The 22,631-nt window shown below is 54.8% G+C and overlaps 12 protein-coding genes across 12 annotated transcripts; 7 read left to right on the forward strand and 5 right to left on the reverse strand.

Annotated features, from left to right (window-relative positions):
- Positions 1–12: 12 nt before the first annotated feature.
- Positions 13–1,696, forward strand: L969DRAFT_15318 (uncharacterized protein; the record flags this gene model as incomplete). The annotated part of the gene is made up of 5 exons (XM_014714205.1): positions 13–86; positions 139–615; positions 668–872; positions 925–1,201; positions 1,257–1,696. The coding sequence occupies 5 exons, from the start codon at positions 13–15 to the stop codon at positions 1,694–1,696; spliced, it is 1,473 nt and encodes a 490-aa protein (XP_014569691.1).
- L969DRAFT_21958 (uncharacterized protein) lies at positions 1,628–4,170 on the reverse strand. Its single transcript, XM_014714260.1, has 5 exons — positions 3,249–4,170; positions 2,873–3,202; positions 2,654–2,820; positions 2,425–2,605; positions 1,628–2,372 (listed from the first exon to the last, which is right to left on the reverse strand). The coding sequence occupies exons 1-5, from the start codon at positions 4,129–4,131 to the stop codon at positions 1,726–1,728; spliced, it is 2,208 nt and encodes a 735-aa protein (XP_014569746.1). The 5' UTR covers positions 4,132–4,170; the 3' UTR covers positions 1,628–1,725.
- A 33-nt stretch (positions 4,171–4,203) lies between these two features.
- Positions 4,204–6,074, forward strand: L969DRAFT_85077 (uncharacterized protein). Its single transcript, XM_014714434.1, has 3 exons — positions 4,204–4,414; positions 4,467–4,587; positions 4,647–6,074. The coding sequence occupies exons 1-3, from the start codon at positions 4,302–4,304 to the stop codon at positions 5,727–5,729; spliced, it is 1,317 nt and encodes a 438-aa protein (XP_014569920.1). The 5' UTR covers positions 4,204–4,301; the 3' UTR covers positions 5,730–6,074.
- On the forward strand, positions 5,759–6,001 carry L969DRAFT_45611 (uncharacterized protein; the record flags this gene model as incomplete). Its single annotated transcript, XM_014714435.1, has 1 exon — positions 5,759–6,001. The coding sequence occupies one exon, from the start codon at positions 5,759–5,761 to the stop codon at positions 5,999–6,001; it is 243 nt and encodes an 80-aa protein (XP_014569921.1).
- Positions 6,075–6,873: 799 nt separating the features above from the next.
- L969DRAFT_92533 (uncharacterized protein) lies at positions 6,874–9,008 on the forward strand (the record flags this gene model as incomplete). The annotated part of the gene is made up of 5 exons (XM_014714436.1): positions 6,874–7,051; positions 7,109–7,242; positions 7,297–7,434; positions 7,490–8,756; positions 8,806–9,008. The coding sequence occupies 5 exons, from the start codon at positions 6,874–6,876 to the stop codon at positions 9,006–9,008; spliced, it is 1,920 nt and encodes a 639-aa protein (XP_014569922.1).
- A 31-nt stretch (positions 9,009–9,039) lies between these two features.
- Positions 9,040–12,860, reverse strand: L969DRAFT_92534 (uncharacterized protein; the record flags this gene model as incomplete). The annotated part of the gene is made up of 11 exons (XM_014714437.1): positions 9,040–10,239; positions 10,294–10,473; positions 10,523–10,641; positions 10,698–11,647; positions 11,695–11,798; positions 11,851–11,918; positions 11,966–12,039; positions 12,086–12,195; positions 12,247–12,358; positions 12,409–12,566; positions 12,618–12,860. The coding sequence occupies 11 exons, from the start codon at positions 12,858–12,860 to the stop codon at positions 9,040–9,042; spliced, it is 3,318 nt and encodes a 1,105-aa protein (XP_014569923.1).
- Positions 12,861–12,969: 109 nt separating this feature from the next.
- On the forward strand, positions 12,970–14,704 carry L969DRAFT_92535 (uncharacterized protein; the record flags this gene model as incomplete). The annotated part of the gene is made up of 2 exons (XM_014714438.1): positions 12,970–13,468; positions 13,518–14,704. 2 exons carry the CDS (start codon positions 12,970–12,972, stop codon positions 14,702–14,704), a joined length of 1,686 nt encoding a protein of 561 aa, XP_014569924.1.
- A 46-nt stretch (positions 14,705–14,750) lies between these two features.
- Positions 14,751–16,328, reverse strand: L969DRAFT_15324 (uncharacterized protein; the record flags this gene model as incomplete). The annotated part of the gene is made up of 6 exons (XM_014714206.1): positions 14,751–14,775; positions 14,827–15,016; positions 15,067–15,399; positions 15,449–15,869; positions 15,927–16,060; positions 16,112–16,328. The coding sequence occupies 6 exons, from the start codon at positions 16,326–16,328 to the stop codon at positions 14,751–14,753; spliced, it is 1,320 nt and encodes a 439-aa protein (XP_014569692.1).
- A 203-nt stretch (positions 16,329–16,531) lies between these two features.
- L969DRAFT_85082 (uncharacterized protein) lies at positions 16,532–18,217 on the forward strand. Its single transcript, XM_014714439.1, has 9 exons — positions 16,532–16,743; positions 16,797–16,898; positions 16,948–17,059; positions 17,107–17,172; positions 17,223–17,292; positions 17,340–17,542; positions 17,592–17,734; positions 17,786–17,950; positions 18,001–18,217. The coding sequence occupies exons 1-9, from the start codon at positions 16,637–16,639 to the stop codon at positions 18,152–18,154; spliced, it is 1,122 nt and encodes a 373-aa protein (XP_014569925.1). The 5' UTR covers positions 16,532–16,636; the 3' UTR covers positions 18,155–18,217.
- L969DRAFT_85083 (uncharacterized protein) lies at positions 18,154–20,308 on the reverse strand. Its single transcript, XM_014714440.1, has 7 exons — positions 19,884–20,308; positions 19,677–19,834; positions 19,522–19,618; positions 18,943–19,470; positions 18,883–18,892; positions 18,397–18,829; positions 18,154–18,346 (listed from the first exon to the last, which is right to left on the reverse strand). Exons 1-7 carry the CDS (start codon positions 20,268–20,270, stop codon positions 18,229–18,231), a joined length of 1,731 nt encoding a protein of 576 aa, XP_014569926.1. The 5' UTR covers positions 20,271–20,308; the 3' UTR covers positions 18,154–18,228.
- Positions 20,309–20,598: 290 nt separating this feature from the next.
- Positions 20,599–21,772, forward strand: L969DRAFT_92539 (uncharacterized protein; the record flags this gene model as incomplete). Its single annotated transcript, XM_014714441.1, has 8 exons — positions 20,599–20,847; positions 20,955–21,008; positions 21,108–21,195; positions 21,248–21,325; positions 21,376–21,401; positions 21,460–21,490; positions 21,544–21,597; positions 21,651–21,772. 8 exons carry the CDS (start codon positions 20,599–20,601, stop codon positions 21,770–21,772), a joined length of 702 nt encoding a protein of 233 aa, XP_014569927.1.
- On the reverse strand, positions 21,668–22,608 carry L969DRAFT_85089 (uncharacterized protein). The gene is made up of 4 exons (XM_014714442.1): positions 22,548–22,608; positions 22,233–22,496; positions 21,770–22,174; positions 21,668–21,710 (listed from the first exon to the last, which is right to left on the reverse strand). The coding sequence occupies exons 1-3, from the start codon at positions 22,548–22,550 to the stop codon at positions 22,121–22,123; spliced, it is 321 nt and encodes a 106-aa protein (XP_014569928.1). The 5' UTR covers positions 22,551–22,608; the 3' UTR covers positions 21,668–21,710; positions 21,770–22,120.
- Positions 22,609–22,631: the final 23 nt, after the last annotated feature.

The raw sequence follows: 22,631 nt of genomic DNA on the forward strand, positions 1-22,631 counted from the left end.
GTCGAGGAGGAGATGCTATCTGGCTTCCACCGAGATGCTAGTACCTGGCCTCCAAAGCCAGTCATCATCATCACCGGCGGCAACAGGTACCATCTTTGGCTTGCGCTCGCTGGGCAGGAGCTAAGCCTGAGCGCGCAGCGGCGTTGGCTATGGCATCGCGCACAGATTGATCAAACAGCTGGGCAATCCCGATGCGACGGACATCGTCGACGCCTTTCCCGAGCAAGTGCCACTCTCAGCAGAAGACAGCAAAGCGAGATCGCCTTTCTCAACGCCCAATGGTCTCACGCTCGTCTTAGCGTGCCGCAATGCGATCAAGGCCCACCGCGCCTGCTCCAACCTACTCAAGTTGGCCGGCAAGAAGCGACCGGAGGATTATCGAGATCAACAGATGTGGAAGGCAGAGAGGACAAGGCGCGCAATGGCTCAATCTTTCGACAGTGACGATGACGGGTCCGCGCCAGAATCCTCAAAGGCGGCTGCGAGCCGACCGAGATATCTTACACGCTTAGAATACAGGCAGCACTGGCTCGATGGCCTTCGCGTCGAATTCGTGCCCATGGATCTCGCCAGCGTCATAAGTGTATTCGGCACCGTTTCCGCAATTCAGCAAAGGTCTGTTCTCGCGCTCAGAACAGAATGCACGTTGCTTACGCCGAACGAACAGGTATCCATACGTGACACATTTGTATCTCAACGCCGGCTGCGGACCTTTCATCGGCCTCAACTGGGGCGCAGCGTTCTATGCGCTCGCAACGGACTACATCGACAGCGTGACATACCCCAAATACCCCATCGAAAAGACAGGCGAGATGACCAAGGATGGCCTGGGATGGACTTGGCAATGCAACGTCTTCGGACACTATCTTCTCGTCAGTCTTTGTCCTGCTATCGACGACGCATGTCCCTGAGCAGGAAGTGCAGGCGAGAGGGTTGCTAGATCATCTCAACAAGGCACCCTTGCCAGATTCGCGCATCATTTGGACAGGCTCACTGGACGGGCTACCCGAGTTCTACGATCCCAAGACGTATCAGGCTATCGAAGGTGGCAAGGCCTATCAGAGCACAAAATTTCAGATCGGCTTGCTTGCGTGGGCCTTCAACGCGCTCATCAAGGCAGAGGCTCGAGGTCACCCGGTGCGCACGCGGAGCTATCTCTGTCATCCCGGCGTAGTGGCAGGCAATATGTTCTACGATCTCTGTACGTTCCGCCTGCTCACAAAATTCGCATAATATCGAGCTCACGTAAGCAACAGTGGGATGGTTCCTCGATCTTGGTATGAGGATGGCCTTCTACTTGGCCAGATGGCTTGGGTCGCCCTACCATTGTATCAGCGAGTACAAGGCGGGAATGGCGTTCGTCTTTGTCGGCCTTGCACCCCTCTTCCTGCTCCATACGCAGCAGGACCGTGCACAGCGACTTGCAAGGCGGCATCTTACCAGATCGTCCAACGGGAACGTGCAGATATCTGCAAAGGGCGACCAACCTGTCGATGCGCAGGAGGTCGACTGGCTGCCCACACGTTTCAGTGCACGCTGCTCGCGAGGTGGCAATGAGTACGTCGGGATCGATGTCGTCTTGCCGTCTGCAGAGGATCCCAGCAGACCAAAGAAGTGGTGGTGGGACGAATCACTGGCGACAGATCTCCTCGAGACATGCGAGAAGCACAGACGGCAATTCATAAACGCAAAGTAATCGCAACAACACGTGTTGTACAATCAGTGTCATGCCAACGCACTCTTCTGTGCAGCGATGATTGTGTCTGCCCGTCGTCTACGCACCAGACCGTCATCGCGAGCAGCAGGTGCAGTTTCCGGCAGGAGCTTCGAGTCGAGCATGAAGCCAAAGTCCAAGCCGACGTCTCGCAGCATCGCACCCTGCTTCTTCGTCTCTGCCTTTGAGGCTTCGATCACCGATGCTTCCTGATCTGCGCCATAGACTTGACGTCGAAAGACTTCTGCATAGACTTCGATCTGTTGCGTCGCCCAACGGACAAAGCCAGATGCAACCCGATGATCGGGAAAAGCCGCCATATACCACTCGCAAGTGTTCTTGATGAGTGTAAAGACGACAATCGCGAGCTCGACGATATATATTCGGATGTCGCCTTCGAATGCGATCTGTCTGATCCTACGCTTGACTAGTTTTGCGCGACCGGCCAGAAAGGCCTCTTGGGCTCGTTCGCCCTCTTGCAAACGCAAGAGCCAGCCACAGCTCTTGACGACCTTTGTCTTGCTGACTTCCTGACTTGACAAGTCGGACTCGAGTGTAGTAACTAGATCTGCCGTGCGTGCGTCGAGTCGCTTGACGAGGGACGCCATGAACGGTGCATCTTGCTTGGATGCCATGGCTTTCGCTAGCGCTCCTTTGCCTATCGATAAGCGTTGGTCAGAAATGGCCCCGCTGGACTTGCTGGCACTTACAATTCTCAATCAGGCTGACAGCTTCATCGAACTCGCGCAGAGCGATCTTGACGGAAAGGTCGTCGCCAATATCACCGACCCAAGCAGGCTCGCCATTGGGCAGTGTTGCGCTCCTGTTCGAGACCGTGCTCGGCGCGAGACCGACGAAGGCCTCCAAGCTCATTGCACGACCATCAGATTGCTGCTCGGTTTGTCAGAGCTGAAGCGCAGCATGAGGTATGATGCGGACCTCCTTCCTGGCTTGCGCTTCGCGAGCACTGTCGTTCCGCCTCCTGCTTGTGATCTCCTCTTGGATCTTTTTGAATGCAGCCAGGAGAACGCGCTTATCCTCCAGCTTTGGCGCTCGAAAAATGACTGTCTCTTTGCCTCGCTTGATCTTGACTGCATTCTGTAGATCTGCAATGCACTCATCGTTAGGAGGCACGTCTTTTGCATATGTCTGACTGACTCGTTGCGTCTTTGAGATCTGCCACTGAGATTTCATTGAGCGCGAAGCTGCGTTCAGCGACAAGCCTGACTCGGCCGCCCATTTGCCTTCGCTTCTGTACGGCTATCAAGAGTGCATCATTGAGGAGGACGAGATGGACAGGCTGTCGTGTGCGGTAAGTCGCAGGATCGACTTCAGTGAAAGCAGAAGTTTCGTGCATGAGGTGACGGTTTGGCGTTGGTGGTAGATATTTTCTTGAGCCCTCTACGGTCTCCCAGAGTGCTTCAAGCTGGGATCTATAGACTGCTTGCAAATCTACTATCGAGTTGCGCTGTCCGCGTTTTGCTATGCCTGCTTACGTGTCAGCTCGAGGGTTTCTTGCGCGTTGGTGACTGACTAGCGATCAAAGACGAGTCTTGAGCAGCTTCGAATGAGACGCCGACTTCGAGACTCTCCGGTACGCCACGCCAGTCCTCCAGAGCGCTCTTGAGCTCGAGCAGATCGTTCTCGAGCGTTGTGACTTCTTTGGACACCGTGATGAAATCCGAGTAATTGTTCAGGACCGTCTTCTGTAACTCGGTCGAGGTGGATGCATGCTCAGCTAGTAGAGCGATCTTGGCACGCTTGAGAGAGTCTAGCTCTGTGCCGGGAGGCTCGGTCGCTAGGAAATCCTTGAGAAAGGCCTGCGCATCGAAATGATCCCCATGGAGCGCGCTAACATCAAGCTCTGCTGCTCTTTGGCGGGACAACGAGGAGCTCGAGGTAGAAGCAGGCAATCCAGTAGAGCCTGTGGGCTGCCCGATCCCCAAGAGCGCCATAGCCTTTGACGAGCTGCCCGCAGATGGTGGTCTCGGACCATCAATAGGCCGCGCGTTTTGAAGTGATGGAGCTGCAGCAAAGCTATCGGACACACTCGGCAAGGACGGCATGGGGTCATGCCTTGCTCTCGCCATCGCTCGGTTGTCCTGCATAAAAGTCCCAACAGACACAGATTGTCGCTTCTTGAGTAGCGCGGCATTGACTCTTGTGCCTGCCTTAGCGCCCACTCGAGCGTTCGTCTTGCTCAATTCGGGCATAGCCTTCTTCGCCGTGCGTGATTGTGCTTGAGCGAGCATCTTGGGTGCAATGGATGCCTCTTCCGCGTACGTAGGCACTTCAGGTATCACCATGCGATAGTCGGCCAGACCGCCGAGATTTGGCGTGCCTGTCGTGAGCATGACCGATCGTCGGGTTCGTAGAGACGCAGAGGACGGATTGCGGTCCATGCCGGGTCGAGACATGCTGGCCTCGACCTTGGCGTGAGGCGGTCGTGCGCTCGCTCGCTTTGCGCCTTGCGACGCGTCGTCGTCGTCCTGTTGCCGGCTGATTGGCTCGGCAAAGTTGAGTCACCTTAGCCGGCTGGTGACATACGCCGATGGCGACCTGCGACCATCACGAACCATGACTCGGCATGTCTGTCACCACAACGCGAGAGGACGCAAAGACATATGAAAATGGTCCATCCTCACTCAAGGCAGCACTCGGTCGCTCAACAGCATCAGCACTTGCATTTTACTTTTCCAGGTCAGTAGACTCCCTATCGCTGAACGTCTGAGCTCATCCGAGCATTCTGCAGACCTGTCCGACTCTTTCGACCCAACAAGCTCGGTTCATGGTCTGCATTCCAGGCGCTCGCGGCAGAACAGGGCAAGCCATTCGGTCTCGCTTTCGTGCTGTCAGTTTACCGTGCAGAAGGAGTACGTAGTCCGTTCTGTCATCGATGTGTATATCTGCTGACGGGCATGCGCGCACACAGTGGATGGTTGCTCGACACATCGCGCCGCCCTTTCTCGCCAATAGTTGTGTCGGGCTCGTTCTGTTTACAGTCTATACGAATGCAGAAAGCTATCTTCGCACCACGAGTATGTCAAGCTACGTCTTGCCGTTTGCGGCCGGCGCAACCGCCGGCTTAGCTCAAGGTCTCGTCTCCTCGCCGCTTGACAACCTACGCGTCCTCGCGACCTCAGCTGCAGATCCGACGCGACGCAAACGATGGCCCGGTTGGCTTGGCATGATCAAAGACGCCCTCATACCTGTCTGGGTACGGAACGAACGAGGCAAGATAAAGTGGTCCATCTTTGCAACACGAGGCACAAGCCTCCTGGGCTTGACCGTTCTGCGCGATGCCATCGGGTTTGCCTTCTTCTTCGGCCTGTTTGACTATGCCAGACGCGGTGGAAGATACATGGGTACGATGATCGATCGGTTTCTATCGTCTGCGCAGGACGCTAGGACCACAGCGTCGCGAGTCGTACAAGCGACTGTTATTATCGTTGGCGGCGGAGCAGCTGCCTTTGTCTACAACCTGCTCGGCAAACCAATCGACCAGGCTCGTTCCGTCGTCTTTGCTGGTCGGACGCAATGGCACGAGGCATTCCTACGTCAACATGCTCGTGCTCGCGCCGCGAGGAAGCCAATCAGGGCGGCAAGGCGAAGATATCGTTCGCGCCTGCCGTTCCATCCCCGGCTTAGCTACGCGCCTCTTGCTGTACCTCGCATCGTCTCGGAAGAGATGCCCTCTGCTTGGCACCTGATACGAGCAGCTGTCCGTCGAAAAGGTTGGAGAAGCTTTGTCTCGCCTGTCGAAGCGCGCGCAAGGATTACAGGCCGCGATCGATCGCGCACTCGTGCTCAACAAATCGCAAGACTCAAGTCTGGCCCGCTGGCTTCTGGCGATCATCCCGCTCTGGGTGGACCTGAAGTCTACAGCATAAGACACAAGACGAGCCAGATCGTGCTCGGCAGATTGGCGAATGCTGCCACTCGTATGTTCCGATACGTCAACCCTACTGCACTCGGCCTCCTCGTCTTTGCGGCAACGAGCGGCGACCTGTCTTGATTCCGCTCGAGTCAATTCTTTGGCAGAACATGTTGCTCTCACTATTGTCAGCCTGGCTTGCTGGATGGCATCTCAACAGCCCGTCTCATGAGTGCGGACTGACGATGGCTCTCTGCAACGCATACTATCACTGTGATGCTGTTGAAAAGGAGCCATATTTGACTTCTGTAGGCTCCAGCTTTGCAGGCGTCGCAAGACGTAGACTCATGGCCTGCTACTCTGTACGACCTGGAAGCCACGGAGTGGGCAAGCACTCTTATCGGCGAGTCTGATGCCTTCAAGCTACCTTCAGTAGAAATGCATGCTTTTGGTACGACATGATCACGCGAATGCATGCTGGCACGCCAATTGTCACAGCGCTCGCGAAGGAGAAGGAAAGGCACAGGTACCGTGATCATTCATCGTCTGGTACTGTCATGATCCAGATTGCGAGAGTGTTCGCTCTGTCACGCTGCTAGTGCTGACTACCTTGCTGCTGACCATTGTGAATGCGACAATGACCAGTGATGCGCACTTCGAAGAGGACTTTGTTGCAGCAATGAGCTGAGCGCAGAGACGCCGAGCAGCCAGGCGTAGCCATTCTTTGTGCGCCTTTGGTCCTTCAGTCATGAACAATGCATGAGATAGGTCCTTCGGTGTCTGCGGCATGGCGTGCAATCCAACCGCGTAGCTCTCAAATCTGGTGTGGAAACGCTGTTCTGTCGTGACAGCAAGCAACTGCGATAGGTTGGAGCCCTGGGACGCGACTGATGCGCGACAAAGCCAGCGCAAGTAGCCTCAATCGTGCACGCAGCTTGCGTCATCGTCGTAAGCATTGGGATAGGACACCTCAAAGTCATGATAATCCCCTTCGGCCTTCAGACACGTTGGGAATCTGAACGGCCTTCGTGGCTCGTTACTTAGGTGACTGGGCGGGATGAAGACTATTGCCTGACATTGAATGAGCCTGAAGCGATCGTCTACTACGAGTTCGTGTGTATACATGCAGCGCTATGTAGCATTCAAGGGTGACGCGGACTGCAGCAGAGGGGTCAGTGGTTGAGCTGGGCGACGGACGAGTCGAGATAAATTCTACGCGTCGTGTCGTCGTTCGGGCCCAATCGCCTCGTTCCCTCGCTCCCTCAAACTCGCTGGCCACCGCGAAATGAGCAACCCTGAGGCAGTCCAGCGCGGGACGTGCCTCCTACTACCCTATGGCGACCAGCCGCAGTATGTCAGCGCCAACATACCCAATTGGATCAGACAACCCGACGATATCCCGACCGAATTAGCTCGAGTTGCGCGAGCCATCATCAAAGCAAAGCGTATCGCAGTCGTCTGTGGTCAGTCTGCCATATGTATGCTGTTCGAGCAAGCTCTGATCCTCCGGGGCGGGACAGGTGCTGGAATATCGACACCTTGCGGCATACCCGACTTTCGGTCGGCGGGCGGGCTGTTCAAGACGCTCAAGGAACGCAACCCCACGGCCGGTCTGACCAGCGGCAAGGATCTCTTTGACGCTAGCTTGTTCTCTGTGCGTCTGCTCGTCCTAGTCGCGTCAGACAGCTGACTGACCGGCCTGGTGCAGAGCGAGGCCAACATTGCTCTCTTCAATACGATGGTTGGCGAGCTAAGGCAAATGGCAGACAAAGCCGAGCCATCAGCATTTCATCATTTTCTCAAGCTTCTTGACGATCAAGGGAAGCTGTTCCGCGTCTACACGCAGGTCAGTCGCGCAGATCTGGCTTGCATTGCATCTGCTCATCGCGCAACGTGGACAGAATATCGACTCGATCGAAGAGAAAGTCGGCCTGACTTACGGTCTCGATCCTATCGCTTCTGGCTGTCCACACGGGCCTAGCTCGAGCGCGAACACCCGCCCGCCCCCAAGTCCCTCTAAGCGCAGGCGGACTGAAGGAGCAGACCGAGCTAGCAAGAAGCTACCTCGCTCAGACGCGCCTTCGCCCGAATCTGTCGATTCAGAGCCACCCTTGACGAGCACGAACGGTTGGATGTCCTCGCAAGTCACCCAGTCGTCCGCTAGTAGCTCGAGGTCATTCTCAAGGAGCTCATCATCCGCTTCGAGTTCAACTGCATCATCCCTCGCTTCTCCTCTCGATTTCGACACTTTCGAGCTGTCCAGCGTGTCATCTCTGAGCGACGTGGACGGATTGTCACCCCCCGAGCCGTCACAGAGCAGCGCTAAAGGCAAGCAGAAAGCCAAACGGCCAGAGATGCCTCGCGTGATACCTCTGCACGGCTGCTTGCGCTTCCTCGATTGTCAAAAGTGCTTTCACCGCGAGCCCTTGGGACGATACCTCGATCAGCTCAAGCAGGGCGAGCTCATCTGGTGTCCGGCCTGCACAGAGCGAGACGAATTACAAGCGCTCGCAGACGGCAACGCACTTTCGCTTCGACCGAGGGGCGTCGGAATGCTCAGAGCTTCAGTCGTGCTGTACAACGAAGTCCATGCGGACGGAGCCAAGATAGGCCAGATCACCCATCGAGATCTCATGGGCGCGCGACCAGATCTGCTCATAGTCGCGGGAACGACACTGAAAGTACCCGGTACGAAACGCTTGGTCAAGGAACTCGAGAAGGTCATCCGACCGGCGGAGGCTAGCAAGCCGTCTGCGCTACCTCAGGTCATCTGCCTGAATTACGAATTTCCTGCGCCAGCGAAGGAATGGGGCGAGGTCTTTGATTGCTGGCTCAAAGCGGACGTCCAGTCAATAGTCGATATTGTTGCGGACGAGCAAGCTGCTCAGACCAAACGCTTGCTTGAGCGAAAGAATGATAAGGCGAAGCGAGCGCAAGAGGCCGAACGGAAGAGATTGGAAAAGGCTGAACGACGACGCGTGCGCGAATGGATAGCAAAGGAGAAAGATGCTCGAACACTCTTGAAGGATCGACTCGCCCTTGCCAAAGCGCGCAAAGGACCTCTTGTCACTAAGGTTAAGGCAGTAGACCGCCCTCAAGCCCCTCTTGCGCCTGCAGAGCCTGCACCTAAACCTAGCTGGGTTCTTGCACCAGTACCGCATCACTCAGGTGAGTCTTTCATCAATCGTGAGGTGCTCCTGCTTATCAATCGACGCAGTCTTTGCGGCCGATCCGATTGTAGAAGGCAAACGGGAGCGCAAGCCAAGCATTCTGCTAAGCAGTCCGAAGAAGCCACCCGCACAGCGCCAGATGAGTGGTTACTTCAAGAGTGCAAAGTCAGCATCAAAGCCAACCGGAAAACCAACGCCGACTGAGATGACTGTGATCGCTGCACCCGTGACGAACGCTGTGACTTGTTAGAACTTCTTGCGCCATGTACAATGTCTGCATGCTATACAACTGTCGATTCTGTGCTGGGACAATGTACAAAAGCAGCGAGCTTCTCCGAGGCAGTAGGCTCCGTGTCTAGTGGCCTCATCGATTCGTTGTCGAGCTCTGCAAGCACACGTGATGGCACAGGGGAGGTCTCTATGCTCGGTGATCGGGCGTCATCATCTCGCCGCGATTCATTGCTGGCAGCTCGCTTTGTCTTTGCTGCATCGCCGGCAAAGAAGCTCGAGATCGAAGCAGGCCTGGCCGAGTCACCATTGATAGCATCGGATTTGCGCTTCTTGCTTGGCTTCTTCGCATCATCCTTTTTGCTGGCTGCAGGCGGCGCCTTGCCGAATAAGGTAGTCTGTACACCTTCTGCCTTTGCTGTATCGATGCGATCGTAGAAAGAGCCCGACTTTTGCAGGTGCTTCGCTTCGCCCTTCTTTTTCAAGAAAGGATTGGTTGACGCTGCACTCGATGAGGGTGTCAAGGCGTTGTGATTGCTTTTTGCAAATGGGTTGTTCTGCTTCCTAGGTCGCTCGACGACATCTGCCGTGGACAGCAACTCAGGAGCGGGTGAGATCTCGTCCTCTCGTACGTCATCGAGCTGCATGACCTCGTCTGTGGGCGACTGTTGTCGGGGAAAGACCCGCTCAGCGTTACGCTGCCGTTTACCAGATGGCTGAAAGTCCGAAGCAAGTGGGTTATTGGCTCGTTGAGATTGATGGGAATGACCGTTGAGCTTGCCTGCAGTCAGTGTGCGATCATCCTCGAGCCCAGCCCATTTTGGTGGGCGTCTATCCGACATGAGCCTGTCATCAGGGTTGTCAAGACGAGCTTCTTCGAGAGCTTCGAGGCGATCCGACAAGCCTTGCAATGAATAGAATGCTGCGAGCCGCTTGATGACGCCAAGGTTGCTTGGTTCGATGATACTTGAGGCCATATCAAGCGCTTTCTGCAGCTTGTCAGCTTTGCAGACTGCTTGCAAGCCTTTGATGACTGCCAAATCCATCTCTGTCTTTATCGCAGCGAGCTCAGAGTCGACCTCGGCTTCGTCTGCAGTGATAGCATCGAGCCGATTAGAGAGTATAAGGCTGTTGAGCAGATGTTGTGCTTCCAATTGTGCAGATTCTTCGCCTGCTTCAAGATGCAGCAATGGCATCTCGAGCTGGACGTCGATCGTCAGCGGAGTTGGAAAGTAGGGTTGCTCTTGAGAGCCCTGTTCGCGTTCGCTTAGCATTCGACCAGCAAAGAGTATAGCAAAGCTGCGGACCTTGAGCGCCACGGCCATCATCTGTTTTGAGGCGATCGAAACCGGCCATAACCTGTATTTGCCAGCTTGACATGCTTCGTCTCTCGCGATATCGAATACCGGTGTCCATCGCGCTTGACGCGGCCTTCGGACCTTATCAAGGACGTGCATGATGCCATCAGAAGTATATATAGCAGGCAACTGCGCTCCAATATAAGCATCCCCTGTGCAGTCGTCGCAGCGCACTTACATGATCGTCGCTAAATCCTGCCCAGCGTAGCTCCTGTCCTGCCGCGACAGGCAACGCGCCCGACTGGAAGACCTCTAGAGTGTCTAAGTCGATGAGGGTATACAGCAGACCTTGCTGGCCTGCCCATGCACATCGCACTTGAGCAAGCCTTTGTTTGCAGCAAGGAGACACGAACCTCCGAGTGACATATCGCTCGTGCGATGAACGACAATGACCGCTTCTGCGCCGCCTGCCATCGTCACGATGTCACCTGCAAAAGACCAAATGTATTTTTGTATGCCGCTGGAAGTGAAGAAGCGCAGGTAGCCCTTGTCAGTAGCAAGCACGATTGTTCCTGCGCCTGCTAGACTGATGTCGTCGGTTTGCGGTAATGCGAGGCCGCCTATAGCAAGGCCTATAGCATTCTCGTTCTTGCTCAGCTGAAACTTCCACTCCGCTGTCTGATGCCATCCTGCATACGGCCGATAGTAAATTGACGAGAGCAACCCGTTCTGTCCTGTCGAGGCAAACACAGCGCCGTTTGAGCCGAGACAAGCCATGTCGAATCGGTCGTGATCGCTGATTTGATAGCCAGAATGAGTGGATCGATCATGGAAATCAACAGTGATAAAGTTGTAGCCTGTTCTTGCGACAGTATGGATCAAGCCAATGTCATTGAAGGCAAGGTATCGTCTTCCGTCGCGTTCAGACGTTGCGCCGGGCTGGAATCTGTGTTGACCTTGCTGTCCGCGGAAAGTAGTGCCGGCAGAAGCACGTTGACCGTATTTGCTGACTAAAGGCGGTGGTAAAGCAATACTCTCGTCGTCAATGGCGTCTTTGGCTTCTCCTGCGAGTATGCCGGCGTCATCATCAAGCCAGTCATCGCCAAACGGGTCATCAAGAGCATCGATTGCGGGGATAGCTGGCTCCTCAGTGTCATTCGCCGCGACAGACTGGGCAGATTTGGCGCGCGTATGAACGATTGTAGTCGCGATATCGGTAGGATGCGCGCGCGCAGTCGTATCGATGAGATTGTCCCAGCGTTTGATCTGACCCGTCTGATCGGCAATAGCTAGTGTATTCGCTCCTTGACCAGGCCTCCATGCGAGCGAGGTCACAATCTCGTCTTCTCCCGCGAACTTTGTTCTGCACATCAGATCAGTTTGGTATAGCTCGAGAGGTAATGTATAGACCTCAGCACTGGCTTGCGCAATGACGAATCCCAGATGATGACTTCGTTGTTGCTCGCGGACGCCAGATAATTGCCATTCGCAGACCAGGCTAATGCGCAAACAGCCTGGCATTCACTAGATGAGCACCTTAGCTCATCAAGAATGGCAGGAACTGACGGTCGAATGTCCCTGCTCTGTGAAGCCGGGCTTACAGTCCCAAGAGTCGCGCGTGACGACGGTGATGTCTGTCTGTAAAATTAGTCCAGTAGCCTGCGCGAAGGGTAAGACTGACCATGAGTCTTGTTGCTGATGACAAAGTATTGCCCACTCGGATGCCACACGGCCTCCACAGAGGCAGTGGAATCTCTGCATGTCCGTCAGCCTCGTCAATTGTGACTTGGAGAAGACGAACTCTGGCAACGCCTTTGTGATAAGACCTTCAAAGGTATGCACGCATCTTGGATCTTCCGGTGAGTTTGCGACATCCCAGACCCGCACAGTGCCATCGCTCGAAGATGTGATCTACGAGGCAAAATGAGCGGCCGGCCAACTCTTGTGCGAAAGATCGCGCACCAGCAGACTGCCATCTGGCGACCAGCTGACATCGCGGACAGGTTTCTCGTGCCCTGTGAATTGCTGGATGATGGTGACATCGCGAACGTCGATGATCTTGATCATCATGTCACTTTGCTACCCAGTCAGCTCTTGGCACTGGTTGGAATCCTTTAAGCTCACTCCGAGCCTATTGCACATTTAGTGCCCGACAGTCCTAGCTTTAGGCTTCGTACGGGTGCACCGGTGTTCATGCGCGCGAGCATGCCAATCTCCAGATTCGTCTTGATGTCGTAGATCCTTGCAACGCCATCGTCGCAGCCGGTGACGAGGTGGTCATACTGTCTTTGCAGATCAGCGCGCACTCTGATATCCTTCTACAAGCGACTCGCAGAAGCGTGGATGGTGTGAACAGCGTCGCCGGGCTCGATCAGTGCAGGCTCTTCGATGTACTCCTCCTTGACCGCGCCGTCTTGGACTCGAATCATGTGGTCGACGCCGCCCGAGAAGAGCTTGGAGCCATCTGCTGCCCATACTACTCGCGTGGGCCCTTCCGAGTGCAGCGGGCGACTCTTCAGCTCCTCTGGGCCGACCGTCGTCATCTTGCGAGCGTGTTCAGTCGAGACGCGAAGCATTACTGCGAAGAGCGCGTACTCGCCACCTACGAGGCAACTACGGAGATCGATTGAGATCGCCGGCGTGACCCACACACGACCGACAAGATTCGGGCGATCTCAGAACAACATGCTGCTCGGTCTGCCGCTCTTTCGACCCAAAGAGCAATATGCCCCACTCTCATTGGTCGATCTGACCCTCTTCCTGGCGACAACGGCATATAACCTCGTCAGGGCGGCAGCTCCGTCCGTGCTACTCGACGCTTTCCTGACCACTTGCCTCTATGTGATCTACATCCTGCCCTTCGAGCTGGCAATAGAACGGTATTATCGACGGCAGAGAAACTATCCCGCCAAGCTTTCGCTCTTGCAAGACTTGGCGATCAGGATCGTAAGGCTGGCATTTGCCTATTATGACACGAGCATTGGGAGGCTGTTCTTTTCCGAAAAGAACATTATCGCGCTACACAAACGAAGGATGGGTGGCAGAGGAGCGTTCGATAGAAACATCGCCCTCTATAGAGATGCCGACGTACAGGGATACTGGATTGCACCTGGCCGGGCGCAAAAACTTGCCCGGGGCGAAGCGATAGGCCATAATGGTTTCACACTGATGTACATACATGGTGGTCAGTACTCGATACTCTGACACATCTGACGGGCTGACAGCGATGGTAGGCGGCTTCACGCTGGCATCGCCCGCCTTCTACCTGGAATTCTTGCTCAGAATTTGTGAAGAGCTGTCAAAGTCAGGCATAGCCAGCCCGGCAATCTTTGCGATAAGCTATACCCTGGTACCAGAAGGTCGCTTCCCGACCCAACTGAGCGAGACTGCCAAAGCATGGCAATATCTCTGTCGTCATTCTTCAGTCGACACGACTCGCTTAGGTCTCGCAGGCGATTCTGCCGGCGCATGTCTATCTCTCAGTCTGATGCTCTACCTGCGAGAAGATTCTGACGAAAGGGTAGCATATCCAACCTATGCAGACTCGTCATCTGACGATGCCACTGTCGTACAAGGTTCAGTCGATAGACGAGCAAGGTTCCCAATATACCCACCTGTCCTGCCAGAAAATCAGAGGATACCCAAGCCCAGCCATGCTATACTCATTTCCCCCTGGGCTTCACTGACGACTTCGATCAGCCAGGATCCCAGCATTCGAGCTCACACTGCAACCGATTTCATCGACCCACAGCGATTAGCACACTTTGCCAGACTGTATTCGTGCGCTCAAAAGACTCCCGCAAGAGCTGGCGTCATGCGTTTCCTCAAGGCGAAGACCAAGTTTCTCTTCCCATCGTTTCCACTTCTGCCGCCTTTCCTATCACCCATGCAGTCCCGTTCGAGCAGTGTGCGCAGACCGCATAGGAATGGTCATCACAAATCGGGTACACGAAGTCGGCAGAGGAGCGGCGAGAAGCAGCTGAACGGACGACCGTCACAGCAGAGCACCCCCCAATTAGGCAATGGCTCCAGTAGTCGCAGCAGGATCAGAGCGGGAAAGAATGGCAAACTCAGGGGAGAAGACTATGACGACCTATCTGTGATATTGCGACACGTCGAGCACTGTCGCCTGAACCCGCTCCTCTCACCTGGCGATTGCACAGACCAGTCGTGGTGGACGCGGTCAGCTCCGACAAAAGGCACGCTCATCCAATACGGCTCGAGCGAAGTGCTGTCATCCAACATAGACATTCTCGCCGATCGACTGCGAGCCGATATCTACGGCGGTGGAGAAGTGATCCTATCGAGCCGACCTTTGCCGCACGCCTGGCCGCAGCTGCTTCACTATCTAGGCGCGACATCGGCAGAGAGAGCGTCGGGAATCAAGGAGATCGCAGCGTTTATCCAGATGCACTTGTAAACATAATGTAACACGATGGAAAGAATGTACACAACAGCTCGCTGACTCAATCCTGCTTTGTTCGATTCCATCTGCGCGCATGCCATTAGCATGAGTACTACCGGGGCAGACAGTAGACGAACGATAAGTATGCCATGTCTCCCATCCTTCGAGGGCGAATGAGATGACGAGCAGTGAGCAAGACGCCAATGATGAGAGCGATCGCGCCGACGACGATGTAAGAGATGCCCAAGAAAGGGTTGCGGCCGCCGATGAAGCTGACAGTGCTGATCACGATGGACTTTGTACCGTGGTAGGGCGCAACAGGATAGTCTGTTCATCTGGCATCAGCTGGTACATGCTCCATCTGGCAGCGGACGTACTGTTGAAGATGGAGAGCTGATAGCGACCCGCTCGAAGGACGTCATTGTCATTCCTCGACCACAGCTTCCTGAAGCTTGGCAACCCAGAAGTTCTCATCCAGACCTGGAAGTGTTCGTCCTGACTGAGATCGGGAATCGGTGTTTCGTCTGTGTAGCCATTGGGATACCGGAGGGCCCAGAAAGGCGGAGGAATACAATTTGCATTGGTGTATGCTGTCTTGCCGTACTTCTTTGCATCGCCTGGCCACGCTATGCCTTTCTCGGACATAGGGTATTCGACTGCGCCCGCGGTCGTTCCTGCCGCGTTCAGTTGCACAGGCGAACTGATCGTGTCTGACTCCTACTTGTGAGCTCCTGCTGCCCGACAAGCGAACAGGCATACCATTGAAGAGTGAGTTGGCGATGAGACCACAGGGGTAGATAGGCAAGCCTCCATCAAAGTTTCTCGCCACAGGTTTGCAATTTCCATTGTTGAGATCGCTTGCAGATTTATAGTCGCCATTGAGCTGAGAGACGTCGTACGATCTGACGTACCGCCTGTGGTTCTGGAAGTAGTTCGTCATCTTATAGTAGAGAAATACGGGCGGCTGAAGATCTGATGGGATGGTGAACTGGAGGGTACAAGTCTCTCGTTGAGATACATTGGCAGCTGTTGGATTGGAGGCAAACTGCCAGGAAGGCGGCGGCGTGGCAGCTGAGTAGCCCGACATGGAGTACATGAAGTCTCCCGAGGGCACATTGGCAAAGGTGGTGTTGGGCGCAGAGAACTCGCAGCCGGTGTAGTCAATCGTGAGCTCGTTGACCTGATATGACATGTGTCAGATCTAGCGCGCAAGATCGGGGATGCAAGCGAGACTGACCTGGTTGCTACCCCACAGGAGCGCTCCGCCAATAGGACAGAAGAGTATGCCGACGACAAAGAAGGTAGGGATCACAGACTTTGGCGTCAAGATGGGCTGCCAAGCTTTCAGTCGTTGCTGTTTCAACGCGTTATCTGTCGCGCTGCATCAGCATGGTCCTGTCTGCAGTGTTCTCGACGACGGACTAGCAGGACGTTGCCAGAACGGGACCTTGTCCTTCTTGCCTGGCTTTGAACTCGTCTTGCCCGGGTTGGCAGCGCCGAGTTGATCGTGAGCATGAGCAGAATCGATCTGGTCCTGATCCTGTCGATGTTGTAGTGGCGATGAGGTCGTGGGAGTATGCTGTATGTCGTGCAGCTGATGGTCTTCCGTGGCAGGCGAGCTTGATCTGAATAATCCCATGCTGGCCGGCAGAGTGCGCGGCCGTAGCGGCGAGCTTGTTGGAAACCCTTTCGGATCACACGCCCTGCCGATGTGATCGCACTCCCGTCGTCTACGAGAGATGCTGGGGTAGTCTGGCCTGCTCCGACTGACTCCGGTGATGGGACGACACGCTGCTGACAATTGACGAGGCCGAGGCAACAAAGCAAGACGCGCGCTGTTAAGGCAAAGGAACGACGAACACACGGCGGCCGGCGCCTCGACTGCAAGTTTGCCATACATGACAGCTCGCAGCTGACATCTCGGTAAAGCGCAAAGCGCTCGTCAGCATGAACAGCTCCCTCCTTGCAACGACATCGTCAGATGGACCGGCAGCTGACGAAACTGACTTGCCCCTCCAAAGAGCAAAGACGCTTGTCATCATGGGGCCTCGGTCGTGGGTGTTCTTGATGCCAGATCTGCAGCGCTCGTCTCAGGCTTCCCCTACAGGTCAGGAAAGACATCTATCGTGGCTACCGTCCTCGACCAATCCGAGCCATCCGACACGCTGTACATAGAGAGCACGACCCGTCCTACGCTCAACGAGTTCACGTATGTCTTTCTCGCCGCATGTCCGCAAGCGCACTCATCATAGCAACAGCGTGTTCACAAAGTTCAACATATGGGATTATCCTGGGAATACGTACGACTTGGAACTCGCTGCTCTGTCGCATGAAGATGTGCACGGCGTCATCTATGTCGTCGACGGCCAAGTGCGCTCAGCGAACCAAGGGCGCGCGTGCGAGCTGACTCGTACCAGGCATTCCAAGCCGATACATCTGATGTTGCACATAAGATCGCGCTCAGCGTCTGCAAGATATGGGAGGTCAGCTTGTCAGTCTCATTCGTATCTTCGTCTTATCAGTCAATCTGCAGCGAAATACAAACTGCCTCTTCAGCGTCTTTGTACACAAGACAGATGGCTTCAGTTTCGAATATCAGAAGGGTGAGCTTGCGTTTCGTTTTGCCTGGCAAGACTGAAACGTACTGCAGAGATCCTCGAGGAAATCCAATTTCGCTTCGATGACGAGCTCTTTGATCTTTTACCGGCGAATGCAGGCATCGCTCGACCATCGCCTGCATTCTACCTGACTAGCATCTACGGTCCAACGATCAATGTGGCAATGAGCAAAGTCTTACAGAGTCTCATGCCTGCGCAAGCGACGCTTGAGAAGCTCGCAGATCTCATGAACATCGTCAGCTCTTTCTCACCTGATAGATCCTTGTAGGCTGACAACTTCGTAGCAATGCTCGTTCGAAAAGGTGTTCCTCTTCCATCTGCCCACTCGGTTGTACTTCACAACGGACTCGAGTCCCTTTGACAAGGAAACGCACGAGATCTGTTCGGATTACATCGACCTCGTCATGGATATCGGCGGCCTATACAAGTTTGTCGTTCCAGTCTCAGACATACAGTGCGAAGTCTCAACATAGGGCAGGCCACATGAGCGCTCGAAGCAATCACAGCCTGGCTCTCGTGATGCTTCGCCTGCACGGATAAAGACGATGCAAAAGGCCAATGGTACAGTGCAGCCGAGATCATATCAGTATTCCCGTGTCAAAGTGGCAAGCGGCAAGACGTTGGCTCTATGGGGCATAGACGAGTTCGGCTCCGCCCTCTCGAGATCGGGTCTCTGCTTATCGAGCGGTGCAGGAATCTGGCGCTGATTGCCATCATCTCACCCAACGTGCTCGAGCGGCCAAACCAGTTCCCGCTCGTCGAATACAATGTGGGCTGCTTCAGAGAGGCTGTCCAACAGATCAAAACCCTCGAGAAGACCGCTCATCTGCACGAAAGCGTCTCTTGAGCACAGCCAACAAGCATGATTTGCACATTAGGTGTTGTACAGTGTAAAGAGTGACAGTCTAAGTCTTAAGTATTCTACGCAGCGTGGTGCGAACGCGCTCTGAGACTCGCCCCATACTTCATCAGCAGGAGCGGAACGCCTGCAAAGAGCACAGCGAGGCAGCCGAGTAACGTGCCCGCCCAATTGACGCCACTGCTCAGTAAGTCAGTGGTGATGAGCAAGATATGCAAGAAAAGACTGACAGATTGTGAAAGAACGGCTGGGTTGCCATGGCCAAAGCGGCGGCTCCGAGTGATCTAGTAAGTGTGTTTGCGGCAATGGCAGAAGCAGCGTGTTTGTAATAAGCATCGATGAGCGTGTTGATGCCGTTCTGAAAGATGAGCAAGAATGCGCATCCGATGAAGACGAGCGCGATGACCTGAGGTGCGGCGCTGATGTTAGGATCCGAAGTCCAAGCAAAGAGGAAGAAGCCGATAGGGAAGAGCAGACTGCCGAGCAGCATGGGCGGCAATCGCGCTTCCGGCGGAAGATTACCGCCAGCCTTATCAAGTTTCGGTGCGTAGACGTAGACAGAATAGGCGATATTGATTATGCCTGCGATCAAGACCCCGACCAATACGGCCAAGAAGACAGTAGCTGTAGGAACAGGCTTCCAACCACGCTGTTCGGTAAAGGCTGCCTCAAACGGATCAGCTCAGAAGCGATGAAGGGAGTAAAAGGTAGCGTGCCAATGGGTACCTGCGAAGCGCAAGTCAGCAAAGATTGCAGCAGTCTATGAACTGACTCACAGCTTCGAAAAGAGCATAGAGAATCGAGTAGGCAAACGCATTGAAAAGACAAACACCAAGACAGTATGGCTCCGTCGTCAAGAGTTTAAGCGGAGTGAGCAAGCTCTTCTCCAGGAAGCCGACAATGCTATGATCGACCGTCTCGTGCTTGGAGTGCAGCTCCCATCGGCCAGTCTGCAAACGAAGCTTCTGAGCCTTCTGACTGAGCAGTACAGGCGCGAAAGTCTCTGGTAGCCAGATGACGTCGGCGAGGAAGATGGTGCCTGCAGCAATGACGACAAGATACTCCGTCCATCGCCAGCCAAGATAGCTTTCGGATACCGCGCTGCCACAGAGCGGCCCCAACGTCGGACCGCCTACGACGGCGAAGGAGTAGAAGACGACGGCGATGCCTCTGTACTTCTGACTCCAGAGATCACCGAGGCCGCCACCAACATTTGACACTGGAGCACTGCCAAATACACCGGCGAAGAAGCGTGTGATGAAGACTGATTGGAGATCTTTCGAGACGGCGGTAGCCGCGGAGAACTGAAGTCTCAGCGTTAGCAAATATGTAGGCGCATGGGCGGAAACACCTACACAGACGAATATGCCATACGGAAGGAGCACAGCGGGCCGGCGACCGTACACCTCGCTGATGGGCGACCATGCGATAGGGCCGAATACGTATCCTAAGCTGTAAGACGACGATGTTTGAGCGTGTCTGCATCATGTCCACAGCGAGCGAGGCTCACATAAAAAGAGCAGTCCCCAGAGTCGCAACCTCATTGGAGACGCCGAACTCTGCGCCGACATACATCGTACCAGACGAGAAGATGGAAGAAGCGAATGTGGATCCGAATGTCGTGAGACCGAGCAAGGCAGTAATGAGACTCTTGCGTGTGGTCGACCACTGCGCATGCAGCTCAGCCCATGTCCACGCGTCGTGATCTAGGACTTGCGTTCATTGGATTTGCTGGATCATCTTCAGACTCAAAGACGACGATGTTATCCTCATATTCGTGCGAGAGGAGTCCCTTCTCTGCAGACGAATCTGCGCCCGCGGAAGCATCAACTCCCGTGGGCGCAGGTGCTGGCGCTTTGAGTGAGTTTCCACGATGCCGCCGATAGTCTTCGTCGTCATGTGTATGCGAGAAATGCGAATCGGTGTAGTGCAGGTCAGGAAACCTGGGTCTGTTCGGCGATGTGGGCGTGACGGGTGGTATATTGCCGACAGTGTCTCGGTCGGAAGTTGCTGTCTGACTGGAAGAATGACTCGTACTTTGCACGGCGGAGGGTTTGGGTTGGCTCATACCGTGCTGCTTGCTCGCACGGTCTGATCGCAGCATGATAGAGTGGCAAAGCTACTTATAGAGGCGCTTCTGTTATCCCCATCGAGCTCGGGCGGACATTGGATCGAGGGGCACCGCTGAGCACGCGCCGCTTCGGATCCAAGTGAATTCATAAAGTCACGAGCGTGACGCTGTGATCGCAGCAGGCGCTGATCCTGAAGATCTTTCGTCCCACCTGTCTCGGCTGTTCTCGTCTTGCCAGCTTTCTCAGGAGCTTTCGTGACCGCTCAGGAGCTTTGGCGTCCCTCTTCCCCTGCCTCGTCTCATCTTGCCTCAACCGCGTCGTCAAGTCCATCCTCCCTGTCCCCGACAAGAAAGTACTGCAATGCTAGCAGTCTGGCTCGTCTCTCTCGGGCTCATCTCGCTCAGCTGCATCGAAGCAAAATGGCTCTCCCATTCTGCTCTGATCGCCAAAGCCGAATCCGTACCCGCCGGCGAACATAACTACTACCGCGAGCATTTGGACAAAATTACCGCTTCTCTCAATGAAGTCAGAGGCGGTGAGAAAGATCCGGATATTCTGCCAGATGGCTATACTGGTACTAGATTCTACGAGCTACGAGGTACGTCCAGTGTGCGACGTCGCTCGTCGTAGTGACTCCTGACACGTTGGGACCAGGCTGGTTTGAAGTACGCCGAATTCCAGTCTTTGCTGGCGCGCGAGATTGATCGTCTCCATAGTGCCAATGTGCTGGCGCTGTTACAATCGTTCACGATGAGAAGGAGCCCTTCTATGTCGGGTTCTTGCTCGCCTATACCGCCCATGAGCTCATCACAAGGTCGAGATTGTCTGCATCCCAAATCAATATCGTATTGCTGACGTGACTTTTGCAGCTTTGTAAGCCGCCTGGGTATATCCAAGTCACTTCTGACCGAGCAGGCGCGCAGAACCATCTGAAGCATGTCGACCAGAGAGAAATCAGTCAGGCCTTTCGCTCGTTGGTTTCGTTCGTCAGCTAAAGACAATGAGACAGTGGGAACGCCGCCGAGCAACCAGAGAGTGACCGCTTACTTTGCCGTTCAGCATCGACCCGGAGAGGCAAACTCTGCCTGTGCGTTGCGTCTCGCGTGCGTTGGCATCGACGCTGATACAGCGATGCAGGGCAAGATTGTACTCTTCATTATCAGGTGCGTCCTAGGACGGTCATCAGTCTCTTTGCACTGAGCTCTCCTTCTTTCGGGACAGACTTGGACCGTGATGATGTTCCTCAACTTTGGTAAGCTCGAGCTCTCTCTACTATGCGTTGAGCTGACGAGGGCTACTGAGCAGATGCAATCTACATCACTGAGGAAAACACCGTGCTGTACGCCAAACCGGACGAAGGCAATCGCTCTCTGCTCGGCATCACATGCCAGAAGCTGATGATGTGTGCTCAGGAGCATACTTTTCGGACAAGTGCGACGACGCTGCGATGAAATCGATCGGATTGCCCGAAAGCAAGTCTCAAGTTTTGCCTCTTCGCGTGACCATTCAGCTGAGGAGTATGGCTGGGCAGTGACCACGGACTGCTATTGTGTGACGCAAAAGCTGTACGAAGAAGTCAACGGAGCGGACGATCTCGATCTCGAGCACCAAGGCAAGCCGCCCGTTCGTCTCGTCGAGAGCACCTACAACGCGCCCAGAGAGCCTCACCAAACAAGCGGCCGAAAGCGCTCGAATATCAGACGCAAGCCCATCCCGAGACTGCCCCCGAACGTAGACCCGATGACGTTTGACCCTCTGACATACGGCGTCTGATCTGCTCGCTGGCTCGGTGTCAATCTGATGTACAACGATTTGCAATTTTGCGTCGGACAGCAGAGGAAGAAAGAGAGTGGTGCTCTTTGGTGATCTCTGGTACAAGTCATCATTCTTCCGTTATCTTTGCAATGATCTCTGCATCTCTGTAGATCTGGTACTCCTGTTCTCGCGCCCGATTCAGAGATGAGGCCACGGAAATGCAGCAAGAAAAGACATACATCCTCGCCAATCTTGAGTGATTGACCACCGAAAGAGGGTAACAGGACTCTATCACCCTGCTGCACGCTGCACTGGACAAGCTTGCCATCCCTGTCCTTGGAGCCCGGCCCCACTGCGATGACTGTCCCTTCCGGCGGCGGATTGCTCGTGACGGAGGAAGGCAGGAAGATGCCCGAGGCAGATCGTTCGACGGGTTTGCTACGCTGGATGAGTACCCTGTCGAACAAGGGCGCAATCGATCTGATCGACTTGATCGCCAATGACTGCACACTATGCTGAGCGCACGGTCTCGCTGCATCTGTGCTCGCACTTACCATCTCGTCGTCTGATCGAGCTCAGAGCTTGAAGCAAGTTCGTTCAGACTCGGAAAGATCGAGAAATGCGCGCGGACGACTTTT

Source organism: Mixia osmundae, assembly GCF_000708205.1.
Source record: "Mixia osmundae IAM 14324 unplaced genomic scaffold scaffold_2, whole genome shotgun sequence".
NCBI classification, from domain to species: Eukaryota; Fungi; Basidiomycota; class Mixiomycetes; order Mixiales; family Mixiaceae; genus Mixia; species Mixia osmundae.

Excerpts from the sequence above, each read along its gene's own strand:
- L969DRAFT_21958 (XM_014714260.1), bottom strand. The coding sequence starts at position 4,131 with ATGTCTCGACCCGGCATGGACCGCAATCCGTCCTCTGCGTCTCTACGA. Across the intron at positions 2,821-2,872 it reads AGATCTCAAAGACGCAACGA|ATCTACAGAATGCAGTCAAG; the intron begins GTCAGTCAGACA and ends AGTGCATTGCAG. Across the intron at positions 2,606-2,653 it reads AAGCGCAAGCCAGGAAGGAG|CAATCTGATGGTCGTGCAAT; the intron begins GTCCGCATCATA and ends CAAACCGAGCAG.
- L969DRAFT_85077 (XM_014714434.1), top strand. The coding sequence starts at position 4,302 with ATGTCTGTCACCACAACGCGAGAGGACGCAAAGACATATGAAAATGGT. Across the intron at positions 4,415-4,466 it reads CTTGCATTTTACTTTTCCAG|ACCTGTCCGACTCTTTCGAC; the intron begins GTCAGTAGACTC and ends AGCATTCTGCAG. Across the intron at positions 4,588-4,646 it reads CAGTTTACCGTGCAGAAGGA|TGGATGGTTGCTCGACACAT; the intron begins GTACGTAGTCCG and ends GCGCGCACACAG.
- L969DRAFT_85082 (XM_014714439.1), top strand. The coding sequence starts at position 16,637 with ATGAACAGCTCCCTCCTTGCAACGACATCGTCAGATGGACCGGCAGCT. Across the intron at positions 16,744-16,796 it reads GTCATCATGGGGCCTCGGTC|GTCAGGAAAGACATCTATCG; the intron begins GTGGGTGTTCTT and ends CTTCCCCTACAG. Across the intron at positions 17,293-17,339 it reads CAGTTTCGAATATCAGAAGG|AGATCCTCGAGGAAATCCAA; the intron begins GTGAGCTTGCGT and ends AACGTACTGCAG.
- L969DRAFT_85083 (XM_014714440.1), bottom strand. The coding sequence starts at position 20,270 with ATGCTGCGATCAGACCGTGCGAGCAAGCAGCACGGTATGAGCCAACCC. Across the intron at positions 19,835-19,883 it reads ATCCAGCAAATCCAATGAAC|TGGTCGACCACACGCAAGAG; the intron begins GCAAGTCCTAGA and ends CTGCATGCGCAG. Across the intron at positions 18,347-18,396 it reads CAGCCGTTCTTTCACAATCT|TGGCGTCAATTGGGCGGGCA; the intron begins GTCAGTCTTTTC and ends CTTACTGAGCAG.
- L969DRAFT_85089 (XM_014714442.1), bottom strand. Across the intron at positions 22,175-22,232 it reads CACTCAAGATTGGCGAGGAT|GAGTACCAGATCTACAGAGA; the intron begins GTATGTCTTTTC and ends GCGCGAGAACAG.